A 23179-nucleotide genomic window follows, 5' to 3' on the forward strand; every position below is an offset into this window, starting at 1 on the left:
TGATCGCTTCGAAGCTGCTTGCTCTTATTGTTCCAACACAAATACGTACGCCAGCACAGCATTTCTTCTTCTTTTACCAACAGTACATGATTAGTGAATTATACTAGACATCACCAATTCCGTCTTGCGGATACACGGGATCGTGAGCTTGACCATTTTTCGATGGAAAGAATATAAGGTAACCCTTTCAAGTCCTGCTGGTCTTGTTTGAAGTTGAAGGTTTACCTCAGGAGTGAGGCTAGTAAGGAATATGTTTTTGTCTTTTTTCAGGAGTGAATTCCCCAAGGTCCTGATGAGAAGACCCGCGACTAAGGGGCTTCGAAACGCGTCGACCCTGGCTTTTGTGTTCAGGCCTATCACATGCTATTAGCATTTGTAAAAACGTTCAGAGTGTTTAAAAATTCTTTTGACGGCCTGTTTGTGTACCATTTGTTATTTGTAAAATTATTTTTGGAAATCATTCCATTAATACCCCATCATTCACAACTACAACAGATCCCCCTGTGTTTAGATGAGGGCATTTTCACACTGGTTCTCACCTTTATTTTTCTTCACTTGTATGTCTGTTTGAGCGAGCAAGAAGTGTTTGTGAGAGATTTTTTCACGAAATGAATGTTGATGTATAAATGAGTTTGTGTGATTGAGGTTTATTTCTACTTTGGTACATTTCTTATCTCTGCACACTATGTTCTTATATACCAATTTTTTAGACATCCCATTCTCCCTCCGCCCTGACAAAATTTGAAAAAACCCTGTTCTTGTGTAAAAATTTATAAAAAGTGTCAACATTAAAAAAAAAAAGGATTAAGTCTGACATTTGTTTGTCTACATGTATGCAGCAACAGTTTGAAGTCGTTGTGCATGTGAAATTAGTTGATTGATACAGCAGTACTGGCAACTTCTTTTGTTTATACAAACTGTGTTTAACATAGGCAGTGAGCCTTTAGATGCGCTCTGTGTTTAACATGAGCAGTGGGCCTTATGTCTTCTTTTTTATGTGGTCAATGGTGTTTACCCTTTTATTAGCATCTCTTGGATGTATTTTGCTTTCAATTGCCTGTTGGCCTGTGGTGGCTGTGTTCCACAAGTTGCTATGTCCTCTGCTTGTGGCTCTCGGCCGGTGGCTCAGCTCGGTAATGTAATTACAGCCCGAACTCTGTTCATGGGTGCCGATTGTTGCTGCATTCTTTGGCCTGGCTTATTGCCCTAAGAGGTGTCCCCCGTTGCCCAGGGTATACATACTCCATGTGAGGTACTTGTATGCTATTATATAGCCTTGCTTATCTCATCTCGGCCTGGAGATGATGTTGGCTCCATGCGCCGATTGAAGGTCCATTGTACGTTGTTCTATGTTTTTCCTTGGTGCATCTGCTTTCGCCATGGTTATCCAACCTCTTTTGGAGGTCTCATGATCTCCTTTTCGCAAACGCCGCCTACCTGCTCTAAATGTGATGGGTATGGTTCGGCATATAGATTATGTCTCCATATTAGTTGCCTTGGTTTGATCTTCCTGTGTCGCCACCTCTTGTCGTGTTTGTGAAGTTTGGACCAATATCTCCATGTGTGGGGGAGCCTTTTCTAGGTGGTTCCAAGTTGCCATAGGTTCCTTCTTGCTACCACTTCGTGGAGTTATTTTCTAATTGTCATATGCTCCCTTTTTGGTGTTCGACACTGTCCGTGACTTTTGGAGTGTTGGTCTTGGATTCTGAGACTCTTGTTAAAACTGCGCCTGTGGGACTGTTCTTATGATGGCAGTGGTCATAATTACTGTCTGCGAGTCTATGTTGTGGTTGACTTGTGCCTTTCGAACTTCTGGGGCTGCTGTCGGACTGTTCTGCCACAGTTTTTCCCCTTTATCCGTCACTCTGTTGCCGGATCGGATGCTTGGCGCTTTCTGTTGTTCTGTCGCAGACCCGACCCCACTTTTGGGATATGGCTGTGGTATCTATTCTAAGTTGAGGAATCTGCTGCTAGATGTCTCTATCAGATGTTCGAGTTACTTACCTTCGGTAACGATGTATCTGGTAGAGACGTTGTCTAGCCGCAGATTCCTTAACGCCCACCTAGCCTCCCCGTTCTGCGAGGACCTTTTCTGGTCGTGTTCTCCACTGGCCTCTTCAGTTGTCATTTCGTTTTATCTTCAGGAGCTCCAGGTTGTTGCACTCCCCTGGGTGCTTTCATATACAGTTAACCTCTGCTGAGGGACTTCTTTTCTGTTATATGGTGCCTTTGATTCACAGGATATAATATACAAAAAAAATGATGCCTAGGAAACGATTAACAACAATCCATTTTGAAAGGACGAGAGAAATAAATCATCCCTTCCTACATGAAATATATTTATTTATTTATTTTATTTTATACACTTATAAGGCGCGCAGCTACCCAACAAGGGTTTCCCGGCGCCGAGACACAGTACAGAATAGTATGATGAAGTAGGGCAAGCAGAAATTATTTCTCAAACAACCAGGTCTTGATGCTTCTCCTGAACCTGGTGTAGTTCTCCTCCTTGCAGATGTGGGGAGGGAGTGCATTCCAGAGAGTGGGTCCTAGATGTGAAAAGGACCTCCCTCCCATTCTTGCTAGCCTAAACCTAGGTACACAGAAATTAGCTGCTGATTGTGAACGCAGGTTTCGTGCGGGAAAGTAAGGGCGGGCTAATGATTGAAGATATTTTGGTGCCGTGCCGGCTTTAATCATGAACATGTAGCTCAGGGCTTTGAACCTGATCTGGTTCTCAACCCTGAGCCAATGCAGGTCCCTCAGGTATTTGGATACGCTAGTGGTTTTAGGGATTATGCATAGTAATCTGGCGGCTGAATTTTGTACCAATTGCAGTCGCCTAATTACGGCCTGATTTGAACCAAGGTACAGGATGTTTCCATAGTCAAGCCGAGAGGTTATGAGGGCATTGACTACGGTCTTTTGGGTAGCGGAGGGCAACATCCACAGGATTTTTCTTAGCCATTTCATGATGGTGAAACAAAGGCCGACAACCTTGTTGGCCTGTTGTCTCATGGAGAGACAGATTACGTACATAAGTAGCCGGTTGGGGGAGTTTTCCCAAACAAGAAGGCCAATGTGCGGAGTTCCATAGGTCTTGGTTTTTCCCTAGGAGGAGGACCTCCGTTTTTTCTCCATTTAATTTCAGCTGGTTGTTAGACATCCAGTTGAAGATGTCGTGGCGACCTTGCTTAAGAGAAGAAGGAACTGAGGGGTTGGATTCAAACAGTGAAAAGATGATCTGAGAGTCATCAGCATAGGTCATGAGGGTGAGTCCTGATTTGTCTGCTACGTCTGCCAAAGGACGAAGATACAGGTTAAAAAATAAATCGCTTAGAATAAAGCCCTGGGGTACTCTATGGGGGGCACTGAACGTTTCAGATCAAACGAGGGGGGAGGTTATTTGAAACATCCGATTTGTCAGGAAAGACCTAATCCACTCAAGTGCAGTTCCACAGATGCCGTTTCTGCTTAGCGTAGTAAGTAGCTTTTTATGCGAGATGGTATCAAAGGCCACACTCAAGTCAAGTCATATATCACATCCGTAAATAAATTCTATCTTATTTCTAAACCTCCAAAACCAAACTGAATAACATAACACAATTTTCTGAGTGCTCTTTTATTTTTTTCATCAATTAGAAAAACATGTTTTTGGTTCTCAGACCAATACTTATATACAAAAAGCAAACACATATATGTACATCACTTTTCACACACATATATTCACAATATATACATTAATACATTGACGTTTTTTATGTTTTTCCTATGTTCTAGCCCAAATTTTTGAAAAAAGGATGCGTAATTAACGTAAAGCCAAGCATTCCTACAAAACAAGATCTACCAAAAAGAATGAGAAGGAGACTATCCGGTCTATATTATTTAAACCTCTCTAATTATAGTACTCCTTGCTGATTTTATTTATACAACGTAGACATTTTTTGAATGGTGCCTTCTTAGGAGTGTCGACGTGTTTCAGCCCAATGATTACGGGTCTCAGCAGGACAAGGGCTAATAGAAATCCGTCATGGTCTATAACCTCCAACTGACTGTCTAGGAAAATTTCTAAGGCGTCTTCTTATTCTGATTTTATGGCAGCTAGAATGATCTATGGCTCTCGGTGTAAATATTTCTTCGCAAATACCACCGTGTTTTAAAGATTATGTAAAGAGCTGCTCTCCCCTATACAAGAGGACCACTCTGCACCGCGTTGTGATCATGAGAAAATCGTGTGCGTAGCAATTCTTCTGGGGAGTATTTTTCAAACAACGCTATGTCGGTCCGCTGTACGCCATACTGGATCTCCGTTGATTCACAGGAAGGTTTGTTTTCCTCTCCAGTTGACTTCCCTTCAGTCTGCTCTACTGTCTCGGGCTCCTGGTCTCCTCGTGGTCATCCTCTTTGATAGTCGGTTGTGCTCAATTTCCTACCTCTGTTTTTAGTGGGGAAAGACCAGTCTTCTCTTTCTTTCCTACAGTGGACTATCAGTTTATTTCTGTCTGTTGTAATGTTCTTCCCTTGTTGCACTCGGGAAGGGGCCTCCGCTTGACCTGCGGGGCTCTTTCTCGCAGCATCCACTTATGTGTAGACGGTGTCTATTCTGTCTTTAGGTTGGTGTCTTCCACCATCCCCCTTCTTTATTCACAGAATTTTCATTCCTCGCACACTTTTCCCATACTTTCACAGTTTTTAGTTGGTTGCTCTGAGTTGTGCTGCGGAAAAGTTTCTCTGAAGAAAACTGACGTCGGGAGGAACTCATATGACCTCGCTGACGACCTCATATGACCTCACTGACGTCACGTACGAGGACGACGTCAGGGCGGGGTCGTGTGGCGCGGTCCCCCGGCACGCAGAGGTGCTGCTGCAAAAAATGACCGGATCCAGTCTCACGCCTGGGGATATTCTAAGTTAAGGAATCTGCGGCTAGACAACGTCTCTACCAGATACATCTTTAATGAAGGTAAGTAACTCGTACCAATAAAACCCTGCGGGACTCTCGCCTTTAAGGGGGAATGGAAGCAGAGAAAGGCAGAGCCCAGATTGTTTGTTGGCGGTCTGTCAAGAAAGAGGCAAACCACTTGAGTACCGTCCCCCGAAACCGGATTCCTGGAGCCTCAACAGTAGTCTGTCGTGGGGGACGGTATCAAAGGCCGCCGATAAATCCAGAAATATCAGTATGGCTTTGCCCCCCTTTCTAAGACGTCCTTGATGGCCTCCGAAATTTCTAGGAGGGCCGTTTCACTGCTGAAGTTTGGCCTAAACCCAGATTGACTTTGATGCAGTATGTGGTTAGTTTCCACAAAGGTGGTGGTGACAGAGTTGACATATTTTTCCAACGTTTTGGAGAAAAGTGGTAAAAGAGATATAGGTCTATAGTTTGAGGCTGTCTCCAGTTCCAAAGTCGGCTTTATCAGAAGGGGGAGTATTAGCGCCTTCTTCCACCTGGCGGGGACCTGCCCGTGCTGCAGAGAGGCATTCAAAATCTGATTTACCAATGGGTTGATGGTCACAGCTATTGATGCTAGGGTGGTAGCAGGGCATGGGTCAGAAAGAGCCCCCAACTTCAAGTTTTCATAATGTCAAAGTAGCCAGGGGCAGAGGGGGAAATTCCGTAAACGATGGGATCCCGGACGAGGGTAAAGGGGTGGTGGGCTCGGTAACTGGTACTAGAGCAGGGAGGTGATGGGAAAAAGTTCTCCTCAATCTTTTTGATTTTATCAAAAAAGAACGAGGCCATATGTCCCACCCATATCTTAGAGGGTGAGAAAGTCCTAGCGACCGCTCTAGGTGAGGAGAATTCTTTCACTAGTTTAAAAATCTCCTTGCTTTTGTTATCTGCCACTTCGATTTTCGAGGAAAAAAAAACGTTTTTTCTCCTCGAGAATGCTTTTATGATGGAGATTGAGAGCTTATTTGTAAGCTACTTTATAGTTGGTGTCCAAATGTTTACACTACACTCTCTCTAGGCACTTGCAGGCGCTCATGAATATTAAGCAGAGTTTGTAGGTCATGAAGTCTCCCATTGCTATGTGCAGGCTGCTTCTTTAGCCTGCAAGGTCCACCCATGTGGGCCCTAAACTTTGCTTTGTACCAAGGTGTGCACTTAGGCCTACAAAAGCTGCAGGGATCAACAGAGAATGCTAGTAGGACTGCTGAATTCACAGAAACCCAAAGCTCAAGGGATTTCCGTCTCTTCCCACAAATGCCAGGAAGAAACAGCAGATTAAGATGGGGAGGAAAGTTGTTTGAGGAAATCCCAATAGCTCATCAAAGCAACATATAACAACATGCACATTCAGGTCACATTCCCTGAAAATGAGCCACTTGATTGTACCTCCTGTGGCACACAGGGATTCAAGAATGCCAAGACGAGCACAGCCATCGCAGCACAAACCACTGGTATCTCAACAGCATTAAAAGGCACTAGAAAGGGTGTGTGCCATGTTCGAGTCGTTGTGAAGAGTCTGGGGCCTGGTCGGATGGCTTCCTTCAAGGTCTTGATTATGTGTGGATTGGAAGTAATCTCCATCACTAACAGCACTGCAGTTCTACACGATGGATGCCGTCCACGGAAAGCTGGGAGGGTGTAGAAAGAAACTAAATCCAGCAATGGTCTAAATCCAAGTATTGCCAAAACATCAGTCTTTAGTTTCTTAATAAAAAAATGTATTTAAAAAAAACATATGGACGACTTTGTCATTTAGCAAAGCAAGTGATAAAACTAGTTCTACATAAATGGCACAAGACAAGGAAAAGAGAGAAGCAAACTAAAGTTAACCTCCTCCTCTGTATAAAAATATATTTTTGCTTTCATACCTTATTCATTCAAAGAATAATACTGGAATCTGTTTGAGATGTTTTCATTTTTGATACACAGCATAAATATTTTTAGGTCTCGTCTGGCGTTAGCAGCACACATGCTCTGGTCTCGCCATGCGAGGGCCTCTTGGACTCAAAATGATTAGAGAAGCTCGCTTCCTGCTCCGCCCGTGTTTTGCATTGGCGCGCATCATTTTGCGTCACCAATTATGCAAAACCGGGTGGCTTCTTAGTCCCTCCTGGTTATCACCCGGTCCACTTTTGGCCCTGCCCACCGGAATTGGATCTTTTACTTGCGGCGGGAGACAGTGTCTCTTAATTTGCAGCTAAGCACTTTTTTATTTTCTTTGTGAGCCACTCTCACTGCAGGCACAACCTGTTTTTTTTAATTAACGGAGCATTGCGCTTTAACATGCTTTAAATTGTAAATGCAGTACTGGGCTGTACAGAGCCCTCATTGCTGTGCGTGCCCTACATGAACGATATTTGTTTGTTGTGTAGTGTGCAGTACTGAGCTGTGCAGAGCCCTCATTGCTGTGCTTGCGCTACATGAACGGATATAATAGGCTCTTGCTCTACAAGATCTGCTGGCTGTTTGTTTAGCAAATTCATAGAGCGCACACTAAACTCAAGGGTAGTAGAGACCTTTACAAGACACCCGTTACATTAGACAAGAGCACACTCACACAGGAACACATTGCCTTTTAGACGGCACGGGAGATTAACTAATTTGCCCAGAATCACACATTGGTAAGCCAACGCCATGACTCGAACAACACCAGCTTCCACAAGCGACCATCATGCGTGATTAATCGCATGCGATCATCATGCGTGATTAATCAATTAATCTCCCCATGGTCCCCCTGTTTAATAAAAACGGGGTGCTAAGGAACATTCACATGCGCTATAAGAAGGGACCACCCCGTTAAATCTGTTTTGTTTTCTATCTACTCGCCGTTTATAGTTTCTAATATTTGGCCTCTGTCTGCTCTCCCATGTGCCCATAGTCGTCCACCACCACCACCACGTTTACCATGTCCACCACCACCATGTCCACCACCACCATGTCCACCACCACCATGTCCACCACCACCGCCATGTCTTCCACCACCACCACCACGTCCACCACCACACGTCCACCACCACCACGTCCTCCAAAACAACCACCACATTCACCACCACCACCACGTCCACCACCATCACGTCCACCACCACCACGTCCACCACCAACACGTTTACCACCACCACCTCCACCAGGTCCACCACCAGTACCCCCTCCACCTTCACCACCACGTCCACCACCACTACATCCACCACCACCACTATGTCCATCACATCCACCACCACGTCCACCACCACCACCCGTGATGGGTGAAGTGTCACTGGAGGGCAGGGGTAATAGGAGGGTCAACCCCGGCTGTACATGGGACATTTAATGATGCATTTGGTGCGAAAAAACGGGAAAAGGGGCTGGAAGTATTACACCAAACCCAAGATACATTTTGAAGTGGCGCAATGTCACCGGGGCTCCTGTAAAAGCACTCGCAGCATCTCTACCTCACAGTGGCATACCTGCACAAGCCACTCACTCAAAACAAGCTTTGGCATAGCCAATAGGTTTCGCCTTTGGGACCTTATACGTGTTTAGCCATGCAACACTTGATATTGTTGCACCAAGGATATTGTGCTGGGTAGCTAAACACTTATAAGGTCCCAAATGGGTGACCTATTGGTTATGCCAATGCTTGTTCTTATTGTAATTACGTAATTCACACATTACAAATAGTAACAAAACTCTTTGTAACAAAAAAAACAACAAAAAAACACTGCCACTTGTTACAGTGTACCACAAGCTTGCGCTGTCTATCTAATTTGGAGATGACCAAAACAACTGTTAGCAATTTTTAATGTATGCTGAATTAATATTTATTACCTGCTGCACATGCCATTCTTATAGCTTTGGGGGCCTGGAATAGTCTAAATTGTCACACTTGTAGGAAGGAGTGTGATGGTTAGTAATTCTGTTTGTAATGTGATTTGCAGCATGGCAGGGGCAATGTGTGGTGCAACTTGCATTGGCCTCCTGACGATACCCAGCACTTAAATTGTTTTTTTACAAATGAAACACTGGCCTCGTGGTGTTCTCTCAGGGCCTGTTTGGGTCCTTCTACCTTGCCATTTGAGGAAACGGTGCATCTACATTGGTTACTTGTGTTCGGGTCATTTCTCCTTCGCTTCCTGGGTCAACTACTTTGGCCCCCAGACAGGCCTGGCCCTTTCAGGCCTCCTTCCATTCCTCGACATTGGAGAATAAGTCCATTATGGAAATGACTCCATTCCTCTACTGCCGAAAGTGTCAAGCAAAGTACCGCAGGACAGACCTACATCAGGTTTGCAGTCTTTGTCTACCCCCAGACCATCAGGAGGGCTGTTCGGCATGTTTTGCCTTTTGAAACAAAAATACTCTTCAATACCGTTGGGATTATCGCATTGCGTCAGCATCCAAAGCACACCGATGTTTGGAAGGTACTCTTGGCCTGTTTGGAGATCAGGAGGCCAAGACCAGGCAGCAGCCGAAGGCTTCCGGGACAGAAATCCAGCTTTCAGAGCTGGAAGAGGACTAGTCCTCCAACGTTGAAGAGCCACAACTCACACAGTGTCCTTGTACCAAGACCACCGCAGTGAGTACCATTGCCCCTCCTTCCACTTCACAACGCCACACAGAAGCAGAAAATCAGCCTCGAGAGGGTCGAGCATTGAGCTCACAGGACAGCTATGCGGTCTCCAGTCTGCTACTGCCACACGGCTATGGTTGGCACCGAGATACCGAGATACAGAGTCAAAGCCAATGGGAGTACACCGGTAGATGTCGAAGAATGGCTCTAAGACACACCCTTCAACCTCCGAAACCTCCGTGGCTCCGACCACACACCGCCCTTGAAGCTATGGAGCCGAAATCCATCTCTGCACCGAAAATCCATAAGACTCTGCTTCGAGGATTTTGACTTCCAGATCACCATCCTGCGTCACTACCCAGGATCAGGAGCAACCTATCCTCTATCGGCTTCAAGAGGAACTCAATACCAGGCAGCTGAAAATTCATATTCAGCCAGGAACTTGGCGAATCTTGGCTAAATCTGTTATTCAGGCTAAATGTTCCCTCACTCCATAGAGGAAAATTGACTTTTGAGGTGACCATCAAGTCCACCTATGTACACGGCGCCATAACACTTTGACGCTGCATTAAAAGCACATCACCATCTCCACCTCACACTTCAATCAATCGATCAGGGAATTTGTAAAGCGCGCTACTCACCCGTTAGGGTCTCAAGGCGCTGGGGCGCTGTGGGGGGGGGGGGGGGGGGAGGGGGGGTCGCTACTGCTCAAACAGCCAGGTCTTGAGTTGCTTCCTGAAGGCGAGATGGTCCTGAGTCATCCGGAGGTGGGTGGGGAGGGAGTTCCATGTCTTGGCTGCCAGGTAGGAGAAGGATCTTCCTCTGGCAGTGGTTTTGCGAATACGTGGGACGGTGGCCAGGGCGAGGCTGGTGGAGCGGAGCTGGCGGGTTGGTTTGTAGAAAGTGAGGCGGTTGTTGAGGTACTTGGGGCCTGCGTCGTGGAGGGCCTTGTGTGCGTGGGTGAGGAGTCGGAATGTGATTCTCTTGCTGACGGGGAGCCAGTGCAGATTCTTCAGATGGGTGGAGTTGTGGCTGTGGCGGGGAATGTCCAGGATGAGTCTTGCCGAGGCGTTCTGTATGCGCTGTAGTTTTTTCTGGAGCTTGACTGTGGTTCCAGCATAGAGGGTGTTTCCGTAGTCTAGGCGGCTGGTGACGAGGGCCTGGGTGACCGTATTCCTGGTAGCGGTGGGGATCCATCGGAAGATTTTTCGGAGCATGCGCAGGGTGTTGAAACAGGACGATGAGACGGCGTTGACTTGCTTGATCATCGTGAGGGAGGAGTCCAGGATGAAGCCCAGGTTGCGTGCGTGGTCGGTGGGTTTGGGGGCGGTGCCCAGGGCAGGTGACCACCAGGAGTCATTCCAGGCCGAGGGGGATGGTCCCAGGATGAGGACTTCCGTCTTGTCTGAGTTCAGTTTCAGATGGCTGAGCTTCATCCATTCCGCGACGTCCTTCATTCCTTTCTGGAGGCTGGCTCTGGCGGTGTCCGGGTCGTTGGTGAGGGAGAGGATCAGTTGTGTGTCGTCGGCGTAGGAGATGATGTTGAGGTTGTGTTTGCGTGAGATGGCCGCGAGGGGGCTCATGTTGACGTTGAAGAGGGTGGGGCTGAGTGAGGATCCTTGTGGGACGCCGCAGATGACTTCGGTAGCCGCGGACCGGAACGGGGGGAGGCGGACTCTCTGGGTTCTACCGGCGAGGAAGGAGGTGATCCATTCCAGGGCCACGCCTTGGATTCCGGTGTCGCTGAGACGTTGTATTAGGGTGCGGTGGCATACCGTGTCGAAGGCTGCTGAGAGATCCAGGAGGATGAGTGCGGTGGTTTCCCCTTTGTCGAGCATAGACCTGATGTCGTCGGTGGCTGCAATGAGGGCGGTCTCGGTGCTGTGGTTTGCTCGGAAGCCGGACTGTGACGGGTCGAGGGATCCGTTTGGCTCGAGGAAGGCGGAGAGTTGCTTGTTGGCCGTCTTCTCAATGACTTTGGCAGGAAACGGGAGGAGTGAGATGGATCGGAAGTTCTTGAGGTCTGTGGGGTCCGCGGTGGGTTTTTTCAGGAGGGCGCTGAGTTCGGCATGCTTCCAGCTCTCCGGGAAGATGGCAGATGCGAAGGAGCTGTTGATGACGTCTCGGAGTTGGGGTGCGATGATGGAGTCGGCTTTGTTAAAGATGTGATGTGGGCATGGGTCGGTGGGGTAGCCGGAGTGGTGTTCATCGTGCGTGCGGTGTCTTCGGTGTTGACCGGGTTCCAGGTGCAGAGGGTGGCTGTTGGGTGCGCTGGTTCGTAGGTTGGGTGGTTGGTCTGTGCGCCGAAGCTGTCATGTATGTCGGCGATCTTGCGGTGAAAGAACGAGGCGAGTGCGTTGCAGAGGTCTTGCGAGGGTGTGATGTCGTTGTTGCAGGCGCTGGGGTTGGAGAGCTCTTTGACGATGCTGAAGAGTTCCTTGCTGTTGTGGGTGTTGATGTCCAGGCGCTATTTGTAGGTAGTTCTCTTGGTGGTACGGATCAGTTGGTGGTGCTTGCGGGTGGCGTTCTTGAGGGCTGTCATGTTCTCTGTTGTCAGGTCCTGGCGACTGGTTTTCTCCAGGGAGCGGCAGGTTTTCTTTGAGCTTATGAGGTCGTCCGTGAACCACACGACTTTCTTGCTGTGGGGTCTGCTGGGTGGTTTCTTCAGTGGTGCAAGTTCGTCGGCGCGGTCGGTGAGCCATTGTGCGAGGTTGCGGGCTGCTTTGTTGGGGTTTGTCGTGATGGTGGGATGGTTCTGGCTGAGGGAGGTGGTGAGCTGGTCGGCGGTGATCTTGCTCCAGCTTCTGGGGGGGGCCTGTTGCGGGTGGTGGTGGTGGGTCGTGGTTTTCTTGAGGGAGAAGTGGACGCAGCTGTGGTCTGTCCAGTGGAGTCCGGTGGAGTGGCTGAAGGAGATGTGCTTGCTGGAGGAGAAGACTGGGTCAAGCGTGTGGCCGGCGTAGTGGGTGGGGGTGTTCACCAGTTGCTTGAGTCCGAGGTTGGCGAGGTTGTCCAGTAGGGTGGTGGTGTTGCTGTCCTTGTTGTTCTCTAGGTGGAAGTTGAGGTCTCCTAGGAGGATGTAGTCTGCGGAGGCGAGGGCGTGCAGGCTGATGAAGTCTGCGATGGCTTTGCTAAATTGAGTGCGTGGTCCCGGGGGTCTGTAGATAAGGGTGCCTCTAAGGGTGGTCCTGAGGTCGGTGTTGAAGTGCATGTGTTCGGTGGCTGTGAGGGTGTCTTCCGAGCTGGTCGTGGTGCGGATGGTGTTTCTGTGGACTGTGGCGATGCCACCTCCGGTTTGGTTGGTGCAGTCCTTCCGGGTGATCTTGTAGCCGTCCAGGATGGCTATGGCGATGTCGGGGGCTGAGGAGGCGTTCATCCAGGTTTCCGTGAGGAAGGCGACGTCCGGAGCTGATGCGTCTAGGAGGTTCCAGAGTTCGACTGCGTGCCTGTGGACGGAGCGGGTGTTGAGCAGGTTGCACTTGAGGTGGTTCTTGCTGTTGGTAGGCTTGGTGGGTGCTGGCCCGGGACGGATGCCGGTGAATTTGCACTCTTGGCAGGTGAAGGGTCCGTGGGTGCGGTTCGGGGTGGCCAGGTAGCAGGCGGGGTTCCAGCCGGTGTTGAGTGCATGGAGGCTGGCTGCGTCGTATGTTTGTCGGGTACATTGGCATCAGCGAGATCCAGGGTTCCTGGCGCTGGGCGCGGTCCAGGCGCGGACAGGCGTAGACGGGCTTGCCTTTGGCGCGCCTACGGCGCACAATCGGCGCACCGCTGCGCGCACGCGTGGACTCTGCGCGCACGCGTGGACTCTGCCATAAATGGAGAGTGGGAGGGAGGCGGGCGCGGGGTGGCGAATGGGAAGGGGAGAGGGTACAGAGAGAAAAGGGGGGCGGGCCGCAAGGGCGCAGCGGCAGGGATCGGGGAGCGGGAAAAAGCGGAAAACGGTAAAACACAAGCGGAGAAAAAGGCAAAAAACACAAGTGGAAAAAGGCAAGGACACAAGTCAGAGGCACCACACAGGGGAGGAAACAATACAGAGAGCTGGCACAGAGAAAGAAGGAGAAGCCGGAGAAGCAGGAGTCACGGCCTCAGGGGCGGCGGCGGGCAGGCGGTGGTAGCGAGGGGCACCGGGCGCACTCAGGGAGGGCCACGCGGCGGGTGGAGCGACCGTCTGACGAGGTCTGGTCAGGTCACCTCCTCCCCGGCCCTCTTCACCACACCAACACCCAGTCTACCAGCTGCTACCAGTGGACTCTCCACCAGAGTCCGCTCAGAGTTCCCCTGCTTTAGGGTTCAGGTGGGATAGCCCTAGGACTCCCTATGATCCACCTTATAACACTCAACAACATGATGATCCATGGGATATTTATGCTGTTGTTCTCCCAGGTGACACAGATCTGGACTTGTATCTGGCTAAACCTTTCCCTCCAAATGACACAGCTGTGTATCACGAGGTACTGCAAAGAGCAGCCGCGTCCCATAAAATCGAGATGCATAAGCAGCCTGAGGAGGTCTACTTCCTCATAGAGACTCTCTCTTGCACACAAAGATCCATGGAGTACCTTCGATGTGTAGGGAGATGCTCAAACAGCCCAATGACATCTTTAAGGATCCAGTTACGGAGTGTGTCATCACGCCATGGATGAACAAGAAGTTTAGATCTTCCCCCTCTGACTCTCCTTACATCAGGGGGGAACTGCCTCTTGATTCTCTTGTGGTGCACACTGCACTGAAATGTGCAATCTCACATGGCATACAGGATTCCCCTCACCGGAGCAGGTTAGTAAGAAGGTTGATGCAGCCTTAGAGGGTAGCAGCCTAATCCCTTGCGCATTAGCATATTGCTAATTGCATAAGGATACTCTCTCAATGCAACCATGCCCACAGGGACAAGATAGAGGAGTTGTTGCAGTACTTTCTGGACCAGTGCACAAAGGAAGTATCAGGAGTTGGTAACAGAGGTCAAATTATCCCCAATACCAACATTAGCTGTGCCTTGATTGCAGCAAACAATGCTGCTCGCTGCATCATTACTAGTACCCTGCGCTGACATACCTGACTGCGTATTTCCCGATTTAAACCAGATGTTCAGCAGCATCCGGTCAACTTGTCTTTCGATGCTGAGCATCTCTTCGGGCTGCAAGTTGACCAGATGGTGGAAAAGATGAAGAAGGATACTGAAAGAGCCAACCCCATGGGTTGTGGCTCTTTTCTCTGCTCCTATTGAACACCACTACTCCTGGGGCATCCATCCCCGTTCCCCCAACACCAATAACAACAAACGCCCTCACAAGGTTACTAAAGGGCAGGATCCAAAGGCAGCAATGGCCGTAGTAGGGCAAAAGGTTCAGCCCACCAAGGGGCCACACCTACCAAGCAGTGACTCCCTTACCTCACAACCATCTTAACACCTGTCGGGAAAGGTTTCAAGGGTTTCTGCCCCGGTGTGCAGAGGTCACCTCAGACCATGGGGTTCTAGATATTATAGCAGAGGTGTACTGCCTAGAACTTATGCAAACATCCCCTCTGCCGCCCGCCCTAGTCAGACTCTCCCCACAACACACATGCCTGCTTCAAGTGTAGGTACAAATGCAAAAACAACAGACCGGTTTCTGGCTATCAGCCGTCTTCAGCCAGGATAGCTTGACTCCAGTGGCATGGAGAGCACGGGACTCACATCTAAGCGTACCCGTCCCACTCGGGGTGACAAATGCAAAAACAACAGTTGATGGACAGAATGCAGAACAATGTCATACATTCACCCCAGTACAGAGATCTGGGCCTAAATCCATCGTTTTTTTGCTCACCACACCACCCCAGTTCAGACTGGGGTAGTGTGGTGAGTTGAACTGGGGTGGTGTGGAGTGCAAAAAAACGATGGATTTAGGCCCAGATCTCTGTACTGGGGTGAATGTATGACATTGTTCTGCATTCTGTCCATCAACTGTTGTTTTTGCATTTGTCACCCCGAGTGGGATGGGTATGCTCAGACGTGAGTCCCATGCTCTCCACACCACTGGAGTCAAGCTATCCTGGCTGAAGACGGCTGATAGCTAGAAACCGGTCCTAGGATGCTTGATTCCGGTCCAGGAAAGACATGGCTTGGCAGTTCGGGCTGGACTGTTCCCATGAGGCACAGGGTCAAGGCTGATTTCCATATGGCCATGTCTGAACAGGGGTGGTGTGGAGTGCAAAAAAACGATGGATTTAGGGTGGTGTGGAGTGCAAAAAAACGATGGATTTAGGCCCAGATCTCTGTACTGTGGTGAATGTACGACATTGTTCTGCATTCTGTCCATCAACTGTTGTTTTTTCAATAGTAGGTACAGGCACTACTCGGCAAAAGGGGTTTAGAACCTGTGCTGCCACAATAACATGGAAAGAGGGTGTACTCAAAATTTCCAATCCCCAAAAAGCATGAGTCCCTCAGGCCCATCCACGAAGTAGCCCCTCAACAAGCACATTCTGCCAGAGCACTTCCAGATGGTGAAGCTCCAATATTAAATGCCCCCTACTACAGCAAGGTGGCTTCATGACTGCCCTCAACCTGAAGGACGCCTACTGTCACATACCAATCCACCCTGCACATCAAAGTTTTCTCGGGTTTGTTGTAAGTGGTCAGCATTATCAATGCAACGTGCTGCCCTTTGGAGTGACCAAAGATCCCAGGGTGTTGACAAATTGTCTTGCAGTGGTAGCCGCTCACATCAGAAGGAGCGGCTTCCATGTCCTTCCTTACCTGGATGATTTGCTGATCAAGATCGCCACGCAGCCACAATGCCTACTGCACACCCAAGCCAGCTTATAGCTTTTGCACAACCTGGGCTTCACCATCAATGTAACCAAGTGTCATCTCCAGCCCATGCAATTCCAGTCTTTTGTCTGGGCAATACTCGACTTGTGAGTAGGCAAAGCATACCACAGCCCCGTAGGGGTACAAACATTCCAAGCACTGCTACCTCTTTTTCAGCCAGATCACCAGGTAATGATCAGAATGATCATGCGCCTCTTAGGGATGATGGCCCCTAGCATTGCTATAGTCCCACATGCCAGGTTACATAGGTGTCTGCTGCAGGAGTGCATAACTGCACAACTGTCGGAAGCAGAAGGTCAGTGGAAGGATCTAGTGTTTATCTGGGGCCAGCACTTCTCGCTCTCTGCAATGATGGAATGCCAACATCCTTTTGTAGGCACGGCTCCTCATGGACTCAGTTCCGCAAGCCCTTTCACCATAGATACCTCGCTCACTGTTTGGGGAGCACACTTGCAAGACCTGATCTTATAAGGTGTGTGGATACCCGATCAGAGGGATCTCCACATCAATCATTTGGAATTACTAGCAGTCCAGACAGCCCTCAAGGCCTTCCTTCCTCTCATTCAACACAAAGTAGCTATAGTTTGCAATACATTTCACATAAACGAGATTCGCACTATTAAACTGAATTCAGTTTATTGAGGCCTTAATTAATGCTGCTTTGGGGAAATCTTTTCACCTCCAGGAGGAGTGCAGAATATAAAGAAGATGGTTCATCTTCTTTTTGCTGCAAAAAAAGACTATGGATCGTGTCCTTCATGGGGATATTGGCCTAAATACCCACTTAAATTCTTCTGCTACCTCTTTTGTTAAAGATGCAGTTACTTCTGTGATATTGAGAAAAGAGGGGGTGCAAAATCTGGGCCAAATACCGCACTTGTTGGGGTCTTGAAGTTTATAGCAGTGTCTCCTCATCCTATATAGATGGCACAAACCCCCTCTTTTCTAGTAGACTGGGGTTGCTCTGCCTGATGTGCAAGCCTAGGTAGTTATGGGTGAATTTCTAATAGTTGGGGTGCTTTCATGAATAATATAACTGTGAGCCTTTGTTATACAAGATGGAAGGTAGTTTCGTACAAATCTGATGAAGCACAGGGTGATCAGTGTGAAATTACTATTCCTTTATCCTCAAACAATAAGGACAAATTAGTTGTTGTTTGCGGATTACAACACGTTCATGCACTTTAACTGTAATGAAGTTGGTAGTGGTATTAGTTTATTAAGATTGGACAAGTAAGCAAGGGTATTGGCCTTTGTCTTGTTAAAGTGCATTCTGTTTGATGAACTGTTTTTGCTTATGTTGAAGGAAGTATTTTTCTTTTATCATTGACCTCATTGTTGGCAATGCTTCACTTGTTTCTGGTCTTTTTTGTGAAAAGATTTCAGTATACGCCTTACTTCTTTGTCTCTCATTGTTTGGCTACTGAAAGTGGTAACTGCAGTTTCTCTACTGAATTGCTCCAGGTCAGATGTCGACCAATAGTGTAAATGGCTTTCTGAATACTGGAGCAATGTGACAAACTCACTGGCTGCTTGCACATCTTGCGCTGTTCCAGGGAGGTGCATATATTACACCTATTGGGCAGGAATAAAAACCACAGGACTGCCACCTGTATCCTGGATCTGGGTCTAATAGCAACAAAACGCTTGATTACCAAACAATGGGAATCCCCTCAGCCACTTCACACATTAGCTTGGTGTAGATCTCTACTTAACTGGGCTAGGGCGGAGGGAGTGGTGCTGCTCAAGGAAGACCTGCTTGGTATCCGTAAGTTCCCCCTGACGTCTCAATGGGACACTATGGTGTCAAAGTTACAGGAAATGGTCACTAACACTGGGGAACCCCGGTATGATATTCAGGCCTGACATCCCCGGCCCATCCCCCCCTTGGTAGGAGTGTTGAGTAGCACCCACTTCCAGAGAGATATGGCCCCTTTTTCAGAATCCCGTTGTTATTGGGCCCTGATGGGGCTGGCTCTCCCTGTCATACTAGGCACGGCAGCAGGTCTCATGTGACTCCCATACCCCACCTTGGCTTACGTTGTCCTCCTTTTGTTGTACCCTATGTCCATAGTTTGGCCTAAGATGCACCATGTCTAAAATGTCCACAAGCCGTCCAGTGATTCTTGCGCACCGCTACGCCGTCTATGCAGGCGCGGTCATGAGACTCCTTTTAGCCTCTGTTGTACAACTCATCTATTCCTTTCTTTACAGATGGGTACTGAATGATGTAACATTTACAAACAACTATCCATGGTGTATAGGCATTGTTCTGGTTGTATGCTGAAAAGTTTGTGAAAAATGTTACTAAAAAGATGAAACCAAAAAAAATAGTCATTGGCTTTCGGAAGTTGTTTTGCCTGTGAAATTTGTTATTGTAAACAAACTAACTGTTTTTAAATTGTATCTTTATCTCTCCCACAGGCTCCAACAATTTAGGTTTTTCTTTTGTGCAAATTTCTGCACTTGCAACATTCTGTGACCGTCTCTGGATTGGTACCACAAACGGCATTGTTGTCTCTATCCCATTCTCAGGTGGTGAGTGTAACTAATATTTACTATTTCCATTCCTCATACTATAAGGGTCATCTCAACAGTTGTCTTCTAGTAACAGTAAGATTAAATGTGCTGACCATTTTGTAGTTTCAGAATTCTTGTTTCTATGTGTCTTTTGTTAGATTGCCTCTAACCATCCCGTAGGTATTATACCTAAAAGTGTAAACTGTTCTTTACTAGGAAAATAATGTTTTTTCTGACTTTAAATTGTTTGTCATGTATACCTTATTTGACTCCCATCATTTCGATTGCTGTCTCAAAATGTGTGCTAGACTAATCACTAACTTACTTACCATCCAATCATAAAAAATAACCTGTTAACTTACTGTACTTAAGCTTTCACACATTGGACTACATTAAGGCTCTCCTCATAAATGACTCAAAGCTGAAATGTCCTGGTGAAATGCCAGGGATAAAAGTGAAATGACCGCAGGAATTTGATCTGGTATTCCTGATTCTCGGTCTGATTCCCCCTTTCAGAGGGGGGCATCAAGAGGCAACCTTTGATCCTACAGCATTTCTCCATCCATGGGAATTATGGTGCCCGCTTTATCTGTATCTCCATGGAAGGGCAAGCACTGGGTTGTTTTCCTACCCACTTATAACTGGACCTTACACTGCTCTCATATAGGAGTAGGAATCGATGCAACTGCCTCTCCTCTGTACTCATGCCTTTGATGCAGTCAACCACAACATCTACTCTGCGGACTACAAACACTGCGGTCATCTGGTTTGCCTCATGCTTAGATACCTATGTTCGAGGCATATGAGCTGTAGATCGTATACTTGTATAGATCGCCATCTGGTGTTGGGCTCGGATGTTTGCACTTTGTTTTTGTCTTGGAAGAAGACTTTGTAGTCACGAGGTAGGTGACTCCTCCATAAGACGACAGTGTGCATGGGCATCAACTCCATCTCCAGAATGTTTTTTCCAACCATCAGGTACAGATGTATATTGCGCTGCTCCGGTTCGGGACCGTCTTCAAACCTTTTTGACGCGCAATCCTTTCCACGCGACAGTATTGTTTTCGATCGCGGTTTCCCCGTTTCGACGCGAGCCGTGAGGCCTACACACACCAAACACGCCAGCAATCCATGGAACGGACTCCATTAAAAAAAATGTCCCAGGTGTGGTGCTAAGTTCCCACACACAGAATCGCATGAGGTCTGTCACCTCTGCCTCTCCCTGGAGCACGAAGGAACCGGCTGCGAGGCCTGTCGATCATTCAGATCGAAGAAAATGATTTGTGACTGTCGGGCTCGACAGCATAAGATTGTAGTATGGTTTAGGGCCTCTTTTTGCGTGCATGTTATGTTAGCATAGAAGTTTAAACACCATTTTACCTTTTGCTGCTTTCTGCACATGACACTGCTTAGCTGTTTTTGCAAGTTAGCTTTCACGAAGGTCTATACATGAGAAAAGGTTTGTTTTTCGACATCTCTAGACATACATCGTGTGTCCAGTGAGTGCTGAGCCGCCAAGGTTATCATAACATGTGAGCCTGTTTATCGGCATGTCCGTGTAACACATTCTAGACACAACATTTTGGCTGCTGCGAGCCAAGCAAGATTCTGGCGCCTTTATCATAGCACACTTGCCATAATTTTACACACTCAGAAGATTCCAGGGATGCAGAGAGACTTGCTGATCCAGATGTAATTTATACTTACTGAGCGGAAAGGTAATGGAGTCCCCCAAAACAAGCTCAAGAGACCTTCTATAGCTTATAATACATAGTTCCTATGTAGGGAGGGTGTTTAAACTAGGCGCTGTATCACCTTTCTGATAGATACATCTGCCAGTGGATTCCTCACCTTGGGAATATCCCCCTTGAATCAGCAACATTCGGAAATTCTTTTTTGTAGCTTTGCGCCGACGTGGACGACGTCACAAAGGCACGGCATTGCGCGCGACTCCGCTGACGTCACCGACGCCATAATAGGCCCACGCCGGCGTGATGACATCAGTTCCCTTTTTTTCGCGTAGTCGACGCTAACGGTTTCGGGGAATCTCTGTAGCTGTTTGGTAACTTTGTTACTGTTTTCTCGATTTTCCTGCTTCTTTGTGTCTCCAGCGATGTCGACTAAGAAGACGGGGTTCAAGCCTTGTGGCGAGTGCGGCAAAATGATGTCTATCTCGGACCCGCACGAGGATTGTATCTGGTGCCTGACTTCGGACCATGATGTCGACGGCTGCTCTTCGTGTAGAAAAATTAACCCGAAGGCGCTTCGTGTGAGGGAGACCAAGCTTCTGGTGGCAAAGTTGAGAGGTAGTAAAGAAAAGAATACTTCGAGATCACGTTCGAGAAGAGCGAGGTCGAAGTCGAGGTCGCGGTCAAGATCCCGTACAGCGTCGCCTTCGAGGTCTTCATCTGATCATGCTTTGAAGTCGAAGAAAAAACATAAGAAACGAAGGCATGGGTCTCGAGACCGAGGTCGCCTAAGAAGAAGCATGGGAAGGATTTTGTGTCTCCATCGCCGGAAGTCTTGGATCCAGAAGGTGAGGCTTCGCCTTTGGAATCGCAAGCTCGTTCACCGACTCCGGTTCTGAATCCATCTCCGGTGCCGTCCTCGGCTCGAGAGGATGAAGAGGTCCCTTTGGATGAAGGTTCAGTACCTGTGGAAGAAGAGGCGAATACGGAGCCTATAAAGGGTCAGTCTGAGGGTTCTCAACCTCCTTTCCCGGCCCCAGGTCAAGACCCTTCGGCATCTTTAAATGCTATGTATGGTGTCTTTTCCAGAGCATGGTTACCCCTCTGGTGCACCTTCGGGTCCTATGGGTCCTCTGGCTTTTAATTTAGGAGTTCCCCACTCCTATGCTCCAGCTCCCTTTATGCCTTTCATGCCGGCTCCGACGCCGCCTTGGCAGTACTCGGCTCCGCCGAGGTCATCAACGCCGATACCGACGTCGCCTGCTCCGAGTCGACCTCGTGAACAGCGCCCTGGGCCTTCGGAGTCGATCCCGACGTCGATCCCGGCTCCGTTGGAGTCGTTCACGGATCCGACGGCACGGCTGTTGAAGGAGAGATCTAGGAGGGATGCTCAGCGCCTCTTGGAAGAACAAAGGTATAGGGAGGCTGAGGCTGAGATGGAGGAAGGTGAGCTTCAAGATGATTGTTTTGAAGATCTAGCGGAGGCTAGTGGTCTGGAGCTTTCTCCTGAATGGGAGCTGCCATCTGTATCAGATGCTCCTTCAAAGGATGTTAAGCCATACCATATGGTTATGAGGCTGCAGAACTTTTGAATTTAACCTTGCCTACGGTTGAATTTAAATTTAATCTTCTGACTGAGGTTCTCCATTCCCCAAGTTCTGTAAATGAGCCGTTGCTCCCTTTTAATGAGGCTTTAACTGAGCCTATTTTGGAGGTTTGGAACAAGCCTCTAACAGCTCCTGCAGTGTCTAAAAGTGTTGCAAGGAGGTATAGAGTTGCACCTGGGGACCCTGAATTTTTGACGTCGCATCCTTCGCCTGAAAGTCTTGTTATTCAGGCAGCCTGTTCTAAAAAGACTGTGGGCGCATTTCCTCAAGTGCCTGGGGATAAGGATGGCAAGAAACAGGACCAGACTGCTAAGAAGTCCTTTTTGTCAGCGAGTATGGCTTTAAAGTCAACTAATGCCACTTGCCTTATGGGGAGATACATTCATGCCCTTATGGATTCGCTGCATCTGTTGGCTCCTAAAATTCCTGATGACAACAGGAAGGAATTTCAGGAAGTGTTGCCTGATGCACAGGCGGCTGCACGCCAGGTGATCCAGAGTGGGCTGGACACTGCTGATTCGGTTGCTCGCATCATGGGAACCGCTGTTGCTTCTAGTAGATCTGCCTGGCTGAAGTCATCGGACTTTTCGGCGGACGTTCAGGCCGCATTATTGGATCTGCCTTTTGACGGTGTTGGGCTTTTTGGAAAAAAAAGCTGACCAGCCTTAGAGAGATTTAAGGACAGTAGAGCTACTGCCAAATCTTTGGGGCTGCAGACCAGGGATTCATCTACCAAAAGGTATAGAGGTTTTGGACGTTCTTCCTTTCGCCCCTACCGGCAAGGTCAACAGCAGCAGCAAAACCCCCTGTACAGGTCTTACAGGGGTAAGCAAAGAGCTCGTCCTCGAGGACGTCAGGCCTCCTCCACCTCTTCCAACCCCCCAGCCACAGAAAAGCAGCCCTAGATCCGCCATTCAGGATCATGCGGGTCCTGTAGGGGGTCGGCTTACCTATTTTCTACGGAATTGGGAATCGGTTACATCAGATCTTTGGGTTCTGAATCTCATAGAAAATGGGTATGCTCTTCCCTTTCGGGAATTCCCTCCAAATTACCCTACT

General features: G+C 48.3%; 1 protein-coding gene and 1 pseudogene across 2 annotated transcripts in view; both read left to right on the plus strand.

Annotated features, from left to right (window-relative positions):
* LOC144770421 (C-Jun-amino-terminal kinase-interacting protein 4-like) overlaps window positions 1-23179 on the plus strand; it is a 1040418-nt gene that overhangs the window by 958665 nt on the left and 58574 nt on the right. For both annotated transcript variants that reach the window (XM_078654929.1, XM_078654928.1), the window contains exon 25: window positions 18730-18843. In XM_078654929.1, coding sequence (XP_078511055.1) covers window positions 18730-18843 — 114 coding nt within the window. The remainder of the gene's footprint in view (window positions 1-18729; window positions 18844-23179) is intronic.
* Window positions 6068-6593, plus strand: LOC144767500 (small ribosomal subunit protein uS11m pseudogene; annotated as a pseudogene).

This window comes from Lissotriton helveticus, chromosome 7 (assembly GCF_964261635.1).
Source record: "Lissotriton helveticus chromosome 7, aLisHel1.1, whole genome shotgun sequence".
Classification (NCBI taxonomy): Eukaryota; Metazoa; Chordata; class Amphibia; order Caudata; family Salamandridae; genus Lissotriton; species Lissotriton helveticus.